The sequence below is a fragment of the Miniopterus natalensis genome, chromosome X, assembly GCF_054644295.1.
Source record: "Miniopterus natalensis isolate mMinNat1 chromosome X, mMinNat1.hap1, whole genome shotgun sequence".
Taxonomy (NCBI): domain Eukaryota; kingdom Metazoa; phylum Chordata; class Mammalia; order Chiroptera; family Miniopteridae; genus Miniopterus; species Miniopterus natalensis.
The window spans coordinates 14,097,099-14,109,496 of NC_142103.1; the positions used below are offsets into that span (position 1 = coordinate 14,097,099).

Sequence of the window (12,398 nt, forward strand, 5' to 3'; positions counted from 1 at the left end):
TATATGGCCTTGCAAAAAAACTGAAAATGTTTTTAAATATCTTGGTGTACAGTAATACTTCTTTCTTTCCAAGACATTTGTGGGACACCAGCTCTCTTAGCTCAGTAACTACTGTAAGTCTGCAAACAAACATTAGTCTTCACGATATTCCAATGGCCACGGAGTAATCAAAAGCTAAGTTACACTCTTAATCCATCTCCAGGCTATCCCAAATGAAGAATGAGGCACTAGAGGTTTGATTACTCACTGGGGAACCCTTCTGAAGAAGGCTGAAGTGAGTGATCGGTATAGGAGTCTAAAATATCCAAACAGAGAAGAAACATTCTCGAGTCTGTCTTTCTCCAGTGCTTTCCTCTCCTTTTAAGATCAAAACAAAAACCTATCCTAGGTGAAGTAGGTATGTTTAAGAAACATACTGCTTACCCTTTGAGTGGCTGAAATTTCATGAGTCAGCTATTACATGGCTGAATCTTCCATTCTTTTCTCTTTACCCTGGCCCCTACCTCACAAATACTATCTATTCTGCCTCCACAAATCAATTCTCTCTTATCCATTAGCCTATTTCAGGCCTTACTTACTCAAGATATTCTAACAGTCAATGGTCTAGTTAACCTTTTTAATCATCTCTAACACTTAATTCATAGGAAATTCATAATTTTACGATAGTCAAACAAAAAATTATTTTCTCAGACTATCCCATATCCTCCCTCAAACAAACAAAACCAAGAAATTTTCCTCAAAAATCTTAATACAGAGTCAATATACACTGGGATTAAAATCGCATGAAAATCATACTTTGAAATATTGGCAATATCCCAGTATATCCTTGAGTGTCCACTGAAAATACAATTATTTTTAAAATAAAAATCTATACACCATCAAAAGCAAACACTGACTACCATTATGTACAAGGATGTCTACCTGTTGTTTTCAAAATTTTTAGCAACCAGACTGTTTTCAATTCAAGTCTTATAAAGACCCTTATAGCAAATATGGTGTGGTAATTGTATGTGTAAAGTTAAAGGGACCCACAAGCACTTTAAAGATTCACTTCCACTGAGGCATCTTGTGAAACTAAGATGTAGTATGAAAACCACTATTACATATACTAGTTCAAATTCTTTCCAACATCACCAAAGAGTAATTAGAATAAAAGTTGAACAAGGAATATAGGCAGCTTTTAAGACAAGGGTAAAGAAAATAACTATGTTGAAGTCACTTCATGAATCAATAAGCATATAATTATTTCTGCAAAAATATGGAGAGCATGTCCCACCTTTCTAGATTTGTTTTAGCATATCATCATTTGATTTTATAATAGAAAGCTGAGATTACATCCTAAGTACTGCTGCATGATATGTAGTCCTTACTAATGAGAACACTTAACTTTTTAAGAATTTCATGACACTCCCTCAAAACAACTGCTATTGTAAAACCAACTGGGGATTCAACTGCACAGCAAAAATAATAAATTGTGCAGTATCTAAATTTAAAAAATAAATTTAAAATGTAGTACAAAAAGCATGGAATAATTAGTTACAGGGTCCAATGAGCATTAATATAAACTGTTTCAAAGTATACATACTATGCTCTATCTTAAGTATTAGATCTGCTCAAGTAGAAGTAATTTTAACTGAAGTTAATACATTTCCTATTTTGTGGAATAACAAGTATTTAAAAATAATCGTAATATACTTACTGTAGTAGATTAAAATCAGTTGGTATTTCTGGAGCTGCTATCATTTCTTTATCATCTTCTGGAACGCCCCAATATCAGAAATATATTCATATATTTACGTGGGTAAAACAATGGTTCACTTCTTTCTTCTAAGACAGACAATTCCTTTAAAGGGGAGGAATGCCAAATCTATTATAAACACACCAAAAATACTGGGAAGGGCATCTACACTCAAAAACTAAATTCCCCTGTGCCTGTTAGTGTGTTTCAGTAAATAAGGATTTCTGTCCCTTGCATTTGACTGCTCTTTCTAGATATGGATTAGTTACAACTATTGTAGCCCCACAATAGTAACAACAGACACAAAGAAAGAAGCCTGTATTACAGATAATTATTTTAAAATTTTGTTATGATTCTCTAGCCTGGATTTAAAAAACATATACCCTAACCAGGAACAGGGTACGACTCTTTATCGGCCCCAAAATCCTTATGACAAGATTAAAACACAATACAAGATGTCTGAAAATTCTTTAACTTTTTGCTGATAGTGTACAGTACAGTTAAAAGTAGCAAACAAAAAACCTAAGATATCATTTTAAAATACTATAAAAGCAGGTTCTTCTACTGTAGAAGAAACATACAGTGCAAACCCTGGCTTATTAATAAATAACCATTTCATGATAATACCACATTGTGTGGAATAGGGAAGGGGAGAAAATGCTAGCTCTGATCTAGTCCCTGACCCTCAAGTTTAATACCAATAATCTCATATGGACAACAGTGTGAGTTTGGCCATAGGAAGGGTAGGACTTCTAGTTTTGAAGGTCAAAGATGCGGTTCCTAAATGAAAGAATGACCTAAGAGCAAATGAAAGTCTGCAACAAAAAAAGAAAGAGAAAATAGGCTGGGTCTAGAGCTTTTAATCTTTCTTTTATAATTTTCTTATGCTTTTCTTTCCAAGTGCATCTAGTACTTGGTGGCCACCTAAAGAAAAAGCAGATAAGACTTAACATGTCCAATTAATAATAAATGTTCAGCCCAGCCGGGCGTGGCTCAGGGGTTGAGTGTCGAGGATCCAGGAGATCGGGGTTCGATTCCGGATCAGGGCACATGCCTGGGTTGCAGGCTAGGCAGCCAATCAATGACTCTCATCATTGATGTTTCTATCTCTCTCTCTCTCTCCCTGTCCTTTCCTCTCTCTGAAATCAATAAAGATATATTTAAAATAAATAAATAAATGTTCAAATATCACATACTAATAAACTTCTAATGATCTCTTCGAATAGAGCAGACGTTATACAAGAAACTGATAATTCAGTGTTTCCATTAATTCTAAATCTTTAAAAACATCATAAATGGCTAGACAAAACACAGCATTTCCTAGCTTACTCTAATTAAGCTACTATTAATAGCAAAATAATGAAGTAATAAGAGAAATGAGAATGAGTAATCCACAGAGTAAGCCCTGAATAATTGAGGCTTCTCTGTACCACCACTTTGAGCTTATCTTTTTATTCTAAAGAATCGTCACATTGTAAAATCTTTAGATATGACTGTGAGCCTGGTCTTCTCCTTGCAATAAATCATGGTCCCAGGATTGTTCTCCTCCAAGACCACTAATTGTTAATCTGGTTTTATTCTTGTAACCCAAGAAGTTATCTAATAGTACACCAGAATTCTGAGGCTTGCCATCACATGTAGGACACAGCTAGCTTCCTAAAATTTCAAACTTATTTTAAAAAGTATTTTTTAAGAAAGTTAGCAATTTTGTTTTTTAAAGAGAACTGGAGAGGTATAGAGGTAAATAAGTTCTAACCAACATGTCAGGTCATCTGAATGGCAAGGTGGAAAGTGCTGGCGAGGGTGTGGAGAAAAGGGCACGCTAGTACACTGCTGGTGGGAATGCAGACTGGTGCAGCCACTATGGAAAACAGTGTGGAGTTTCCTCAAAAAATTAAAAATGGAATTGCCTTTTGACCCAGTGAACCCACTTCTAGGAATATATCCTAAGAAACTCAAAACACAAAGTAAGAAAGAATATATGCACCTCGATGTTCATAGCAGCGCAGTTTACAATAGCCAAGATCTAGAAAGAGCCCAAGTGCCCATCAGTAGGGAGAGCGGATAAAAAAGCTGTGGGACATTTACCCCATGGAATACTACGCAGCTGTAAAGAAGGATCTCTTACTCTTTGAGACAGCATGGAGGGACCTAGAGAGTGTTATGCTAAGCGAAATAAGCCAGGCAGAGAAAGACAAGTATCACATGATCTCACGCATATGTGGAATCTAATGAACAAAATAAACTGATGAACAAAATAGATCCAGAGACACAGAAGCATGGAACAGATTGACAAATCTCAGGGGGAAGGGGGGGTGGGGGAGTGGTTGGGGAGAGCTTAATCAATGAACTTATATTAATATATGCATGGACACAGACAATAGTGTGGTGGAGGCCTGGGGTGCATGGGTGGGAGGAGGGGGAATTCAATGGGGGAAAAAGGCAGGGGGACATCTGTAATACTTGCAACAATAAAGAAATAATTAAAAAAATTAAAATTATCTGAGCTTCTACAGAAAAGGGAAAATTAAGTTACTTTTAGGCACTCAAATTGGTTAGGAATGTCAGAGGTGTGTACCTGCTAAAGAGAGCAAACAGAGCAAAACTGAAAGCCCTAAAGAATCATCTGTACATCAAATATTTGTCTGTAACTGATCATGGCAGCCTGCAATAAAGGCTCTCCAAAAGAAAAAGAAAGAAAAAAAAAAGATGGAAAGTGCTTGCTTTGTCTGTCTGCCTACCTGCCAACTACTCTCTCTGAGCATTTTATAAAACCAAACTTGCTGCATTCCTTAAATATACAGTTTTTAAGCAGACTTTAAAGATAGTTCATAATATGTTCTCCTAAGGACCAAAAGAATATCTCAGTTCTGAAAACTAGAGAGCACTAAATAAAAAATAAGTAGTGTGATATACACTACATTCCTCTACATAGCACAAAATTAATTTCTAATGTACAAGAAGTCTTGTCAGGTCAAATTATTTTGCTCAGTATAGGGTTATACTAATTTGTGCTTGGAAACTAGAAACCAAAGCAAACACAAAAGAAAAATGGAATTTATAAAGATGCGAGTCTCCCAGACAAGGAGCCTATTTTTTAAAAAGAAATACCATCTGACAGATTTAGAAAAAAATATTAAATTGGCCAACTCTCTATTCCCAGTAAAATACTTGTTTTTAAGAGTTTCTAAATATTAAAAATCCATCCAACCAATTAAAAATATCTACCATGTGCCAAATGCAGTGCAGGGCACTGGGCACACAGTGGAGAAAAAGGAGAGTAATGATCCTTGCCCTTATGGAATTACCTGGAACAATAAATGAGAAAATGTATTTATTCCACCCTGACCAGTGTGGTTCAGTTGGTTGGAGCATCTTCAGATATAACGAAAGGTCACGGGTTTTATTCCCAGTCAGGGCACATACCTAGGTTGTGGATTCCATCACCAGGTCGAAACTGGTTAACAGATGTTCTCTCTCACAACTGTGTCTGTCTCTGTCTCTCTCTCTCTCTCTCTCTCCCCTTCCCCCTCTCTAAAAAAAAAAATCAATAAGCATAACCTTGGGTGAGGATTAAATTTATATATATATATATATATATATATATATATATATATATATATTTATTTATTTATTTTATTTTATTTTTTTTCTTTTCTATAAGGCACATACCCTTACAGCCACCTAATGTTAAGTAACCAAGGAATTTATATGCGTATATGTACAACCCAAGGACACAGACAATGGTGGGGAGAGGGACTGGGGAGGGGGATGGGATGGGGTGGAACGGGTCATTGGGGAGAAAAAGGGACATCTGTAATATTTTTTTAAATTAAATTTAAAAATTAAATAATAATAATTAATTAACATAAGAACACTATATTCCATGTATCTGAATTTTTACTATTTTAATCATTCTCTAAATAACGAATTTGCCACCAAAACAGTTCTTCGAGATTGCTCAAAATTATACATTAAAATTGCTTTGTAGTTTAAGGGGCCGAAACAATGGGTAAGTGAACACTGCTGTTTTTGGGGGATGGAAGAAGGGTTAAGAATATAAGCTTCTTCTGCAGGAAGAGCTGAGAATTTTTCCCTTTTTATTTTAAATGTCTACAGCTGTATATAAATACAGTTTGCTTCCTCCAAAGACTTATTACATTAAAAAATTCACAAATAAAGTATTTAAAAGTGTACTTAATACCATCTGACCAAAGTTGAGAAACCCCAAACTGTAAGAATATGTAATGCTCAATAAAAGTACAAGTTAAACAGGCAAACTTACCACACTATTTCTGGCTTACTGTAGGTTATTAATTTTTTTAAATATGCTCAAAGATCACAAGGTGGAGCTCTCACCTAGTGCCAAGGAAAAACTTTTGAGATTTTTATCCCATGTACCAATTCTCTGTAACTACTGTAACATTCCCACAGCTTTGGAGGGTAAAGCATAGAAATGAAACTAGCTCTAACTCTCAATCACTATTTTCCTTTTGGGGAAAAGATATATCCAATAACAAATAGCTTCTGTCTCTCCTTACTGAAAAGTAAGCGAACACATTTTGTAGATGGGTTGCATAATATACTGTAAAATCACTTCCTTAGGCTCAAGTGTATAGTATACAGCCATTAAAGGTTTATTAAATACATTCGTATATAATTACTGGATTAAAAAGTAATAGGTCATAATGGATTAAGTCTATATGTTAAATTCAAGTAAACACTCTCACAGGTACTGCTTTTGTTATAAACAGATCTAAAAGCTGAAACATGATCACCATAACTTTTCAAGTTATCTATATATAATGAATATATGTTTATAGCCTGTTACTCAAAGTTTAGATTCCAAGTTAAATTAATAACAAAAAAAATTTCTTCTTCCACTTCTGTAAAATCTGTTGATTTTTTTTCATAAAATAATCGTTTCAAAGTTCTTTTAATTCAAACCAAATGGTCTCAAGACAGAAAATAAGAAAAACTACAAAAAACAACCATCACTAAACAAGGTTGAGCATTTAAAGCAGCTGGTGTGTTACTTTCTCCCCTAAAATTACAAAAATTTTCAACTGCTAAAAGCCAACAAATTCAGCCCTGGCCGGCATGGCTCTGTGGAATACTATGCAGCTGTAAGAAAGAAGGAACTATTATCACCCTTTGAGATAGCATGGAGGGGCCTGGAGAGTGTTATGCTGAGCAAAATAAGCAAGTCAGAGAAAGTATCACATGATCTCACTTATGTGTGGAATCTAATGAACAAAATAAACTGACAAACAAAATAGAGAGGCATGGAAACGGGCAACAGACTGACGAATCTCGGGGGGGGGGGGTGCGAGAAGAGATTAACCAAAGAACTTATATGCATATATGCATAACCCATGGACACAGATAATAGTGGGGTAAAGGTCTGAGGAGGGGGTGGGAGGGGGAGGAGGGGGTCAATGGGGGAAAAGTAGGGGGGCATCTGCAATACTTTAAACAACAAAGATAATGCAAATAGAACAATTATAACTATACGCTGTAATAAAAAGACCTTTACAAAAAAATTTAATTTTAAGCCAGATAAAGACACTACCAAAAAAACCTATAGACCAATATCCCCGATGAATATCAATACAAAAACCCTTAACTACTAGCGAACCATTCAACAGCACATTAAAAGTACAATATACCATGACCAACTGGGATTTATTCCCAGAATGCAATGCTGGTTCAACACATGAAAATCAATCATTACAATGCACTACATTAAGAGAATGACGGACCCAAAAAAATCAATTGTGTGTTCATGGGATATTATATATTTAACCAGCAATTTTCAATCGATGTGCCAGAAAAAATTTTAAAATATGTAATACCTGACTACTTAGTCAGGGACACTGACCTCTTTTCCCTTAGATTGTTGAACTTTAAAAAATGACAATAGCTGTCCAGTGAGAATGAATCAAAATTATACCTGTATTTTTGTCAGATCAGCAAAAAATATTTTTTGGGTGTGTCACAGAACTTTAGAATTAGTTTATGTGTGCCATGAGATGAAAGGGGTTGGGAATCACTGTATTAAACAATGATGCCTTAAGAAAATAGAATGACAAATAAACCTCACAATCATCTCAATTGATGCAGAAAAAACATTTGATAAGATTCAACACCTTTTCATGATAAAAATACTCAAAAAAGTAGTAATAGAAGGAAAGTACCCCAACATAATAAAGGCCACTTAGGAAAAGCTCACAGCCAGTATCAGAAATGAGGCAAGAATGCCCACTCTCGTCACTTCTGTTCAACACAGTATTGGAAGTCCTACCCAAAACCATTAGGCAAGAAACAGAAATAAAAGGCATCCAAATTAGAAAGGAAAAAGTAAAATTATCTACATTCACAGATTACATGTTCTTATATGTAAAACACCCTAAAGATTTCACACACACACACACACACACACACACACACACACACACACACACACCCCCCTATTAGAACAAACAGCAGCAAAGTTGCAGGGTACAAATCAACACACAAAAAACAGTTGTGTTTCCATATACTAACAATGAACAATCCAAAGAGGTAATTAAGAAAACAATTTCCATTTACAATAGCACCAGAATAAAATACTTACTTCGAATAAACCTAACCAAGAAGGTGAAAGACTTATACACTGAAAGTTACAACACATTGCTGAGTGAAATTAAAGCACAAATAAATGGAAAGACACCCCTTTCATGGATTGGAAGACTTAATATTGTAAGAATGTCCATACTACCCAAAGCAATATACAGGTTCAAAACAATCCCCAGCAAAATCCCAAAAGCACTTTCTTACAGAAATACAAAAATTCATCGTAAAATTCAAAGGACTCCAAATAACTAAAACAATTTAGAAAAAAGGAACAAAGTTGGGGCAATCACACTTCCTGATTTCAAAACATATCACCAAGCTACAGTAATCAAAACAATGTAGGACTGGCATAAAGACAGACATAGAGACCAATGGAATACAATGGAAAGACCAGAAATAAATCCTGGCATAAATATTTAAATAATTTTTGAAAAAGGTACCCAGACCACTCAATGGGGAAAGGACAGTCTCTTCAACAAATGGTGGTGGGAAAACCGGATGTCCACATGCAAAAGAATGAAACTGGGCCGTTCCTTATCTCACACCATACAAAAAATTAATTCAAAAAGGATTAAAGATCTAAATGTAAGACCTAAAACTATAAAACTCCTGGGGGGGGGGGGAGAAATGGGGGAAAAGCTTCATAACATTGAACCTGGCAATAATCTCTTAGATATGACACCAAAAGAACAGGGTAATAAAAGGAAAAATAAACAGGCTACATCAAAACTTTTACACATTAAAAGATACAATCGAAAAGGCAATCTACAGAATGGGAGAAAATATTTGCAAACCATATACCTGATAGGAACTTAATATCTAGAATATATAAAGAATTCCTACAACTCAACAACAACAAATATCAAATAACTCAAATTTTTTAAATGGGCAAAGGACTTGGAGCAAAACCACAATGATATATCATTCCACACCGTCTGAGATGGTTAAAATTAAAAAACAACAACACATAATAAGTGCCTGCAAGGATGTGGAAAATTTTAACATCCTTGTATTGTCGGAAGGATTGTAAAACTATGCAACTACTACGTAAAACACGAAAGTTCCTCAAAACTTTTTCAATAAAACTGCTGTATAACCCAGCAATCCTCACTTCCAGGTATATATCCAAAACAACTGAAAGCTGGGCCTCAAAGAAATAGTTGCACACCCATATACACAGCAGCACTATTTATAACAGCCAAGAGGTGGAAGCAGACCACATGTGCCCATCAACAGCTTCATACAGAAACAAAATGTGGTATATACATACAATGGAATATTATTCATCCTTAAGAAGGAAGGAAATCCTGTCACATGCTATAACCTGAATGAAGCTTCAGGGCATTATAATAAATGAAATAAGCCAGTCAGTCAGAGAGAGACAAATACAAGGGTTGGCAAAAGTAGGTTTACAGTTGTTCATATGGAAAAAGACATGCAGGTTATGATTATTACAATAGCTTTGTGTACTCAACAACCACACACCTACTTTTGCCCACCCCTGTACTATGATTCTACTTGCATGAGATATCTAAAGTAATAGTCCAATTCATAGAAACAGCAAGTAGAATGGTGGTTTCCAGGGAATAAGGGAGGTAAAAGGGGGGGAGTTGTCGTTTAATGGGTATAAAGTTTCACATTTTCAAGAAAAAAGTTCCATAAATTTGTTTCACAAAAACGTCAATTTACTTAACACTGCTGAACTGCCCACTTAAAAATGATTCAAATGGCAAATGTGATTTTTTTTTTGGGGGGGGGTGCAATAAATTAAATTTAAACCCCTTTATCAAACAAGCTTCCCTCATGTCACACAGACTCACAAGATTTTACCAATCACCAATGACTGGACAACACCTGTCTACTGAAAAAGGATACTACACACCATTAACTATTGGTATCTTTTGAAATATAAATCTATAAAATAAGAGGCAGACAACTGGTACCTACACTCAGAATACTTTATTTTGACAGATTTTTTTTGGTCTCCTATTTAAACTGGTGAAAATGAACCAAAGCTTATGTAACTTTATGACAAAGGATCCAAAGAGATATACAGCTTTTCCAAAAAAACCAAAAAATCATGGAACCACCTGAACAATGCAAGCTAACAGTCACAGGGTTATGAAAATAATCATTGAAACCCACTTAATCAATGTTCAACATTTCTCTCCCTTGTTCAAAATTTGATGGTACAAGTCTCAAAGTTACCCATAAACAGCACACAACTTAAAGCCAGAAAAAAGCAATTCCAACCTTCTACCAGCATTCAGGCAAGCTGCAGTAAAGGGCTAGCATGCTCAAATGGCATCGTGTGATGATACTAAGAATTAGGAGTCACCAATCCCTCAAATGCAGCATGTGATTCCATCCAACTTGGGGAAGAGAGCTTATTATTTTCATACATAATAAAGATAATCCACTAAGAGATTATCTAAATGTTATATATATGTAGCTAGATTACTGGTACTAGATTATTACAAGGGGCCCCACATTTTGCCCTGTATCCTATTCCATTTTAAGTGCTTTTATAAACCCATAGGTGTATTTCATCCACTTTCCATATATGCCATCCAATGGTGAAAGAGACAACAGACAACTCTCAAGCCAAGCTCTATGAAGGGAAATTTTAAAACTTTCCTAGAGCACTAAGACCAAAAAAACTACCTTTTTTCTAAACCACAACAAATATATTAATGCATCCTGCAAAATATCCCCAAAAGGATTATCTAAATGCTAAGAAAGGAAATGAGCAGGTTTACAGTTGTTCATATGGAAAATAATACAATAAATAAAAATACAATAAACTGTTTCTCATAGTCACAACTGTAAACTTACTTCTGCCCCACCCTGTACATTATTAAAGGCAAATACAGCATATAGTAGAACTAATGTTTACACGTGGTCGGTATACTTGAAAGTATACTGTAGAGAACTTAAAACTACTATCTTAAATTTATAGTTATTGCAACTTTACTTTTAAGACATAATTTGTTGTACCAATGATTTATCTGCTAAGCCATTAATCAGGAAAGAAACTTGTCAATTAGCAAATTCTTCTACAGAAAACCATTTGTTGTAAAGATCCACTTCACAAAAAGGTTTCTGCCAAATAATGTAGCAAAATCTGAGAACATGTATAAAGAGATTATTTATATGCAAGCGTCTCCCATCTTACTCTATTGCCCGGCTGGTGTGGCTCAGCTGACTGAGCGTTGTCCTATGCAAGAGGTCGCTGGTTTGATTCCTGGTCAGGACACATGCCTGGGTTGCCGGCTTGATCCCCAGTAGGGGGAGTGCAGGAGGCAGCCACACAATGTTTCTCTCTCATTGATGTTTCTCTGCCCCCCTCCTCTTTCTCTAAAATCAATAAAAACATTTTTAAAAAGAAATATTTGCCATCTTATTCTATGATTACTTTGGCAAAAATGCTCAAAATGCTCTTTTCATCAAGAAAAACAATCTCTCTCTCTCTACCATTAGCAATTATGCTTAGCATTCCTGATTAATATATTCCAAACAAAAAAGGGAAAAGGTTTTCTTCTCCAACTGCTTCTTGTAAATTATTCTGCTAATGTTTGCCAATTATTCCACTCATATCATTTTACTTGAATGTTTTACTTCATCATGTGCCCCTACCCCCACATCCGTCCTGTATGAACTGCTTTGGCCAGCAATAACAACTCAGTAGGTATTCAATGGTATTTCACCTGTCTCTTTTTCTGTCCGAAGTCACAGAGCAACAAGTAGTTTCTCTGCTGCTGAAGTGGCTATATAATGATTAACATAGTTACTAGTGAACCTACCTCACTAACTCATATTGATCAAACTTACACATCATGAAATGGTTCAGCATTCAGCGTGGCAGATTCAACTCTCACACCATGAAATACATCAACACAACTCTTAATATTTCTACTATGCCTGGCACTTAATATCAATGTTTGCAACAAATCGTGTTGATCAGTATGCTACTTCGAAGAAATAAGTGTAAAATAAAAATGTACATATGGATGCATTTGCTTCTCTGGACAAAAAAGAAATACTG

At 35.3% G+C, this 12,398-nt stretch overlaps 1 protein-coding gene across 4 annotated transcripts in view; it reads right to left on the reverse strand.

Moving 5' to 3' along the window:
- The window catches only part of STAG2 (STAG2 cohesin complex component), a 115,746-nt gene that overhangs the window by 66,207 nt on the left and 37,141 nt on the right, over positions 1–12,398 (reverse strand). For all 4 annotated transcript variants that reach the window (XM_016197056.2, XM_016197054.2, XM_016197057.2 and 1 more), the window contains exon 2: positions 1,700–1,843. In XM_016197056.2, the coding sequence (XP_016052542.1) occupies positions 1,700–1,743 (44 nt within the window). In that variant the 5' untranslated portion in view covers positions 1,744–1,843. The remainder of the gene's footprint in view (positions 1–1,699; positions 1,844–12,398) is intronic.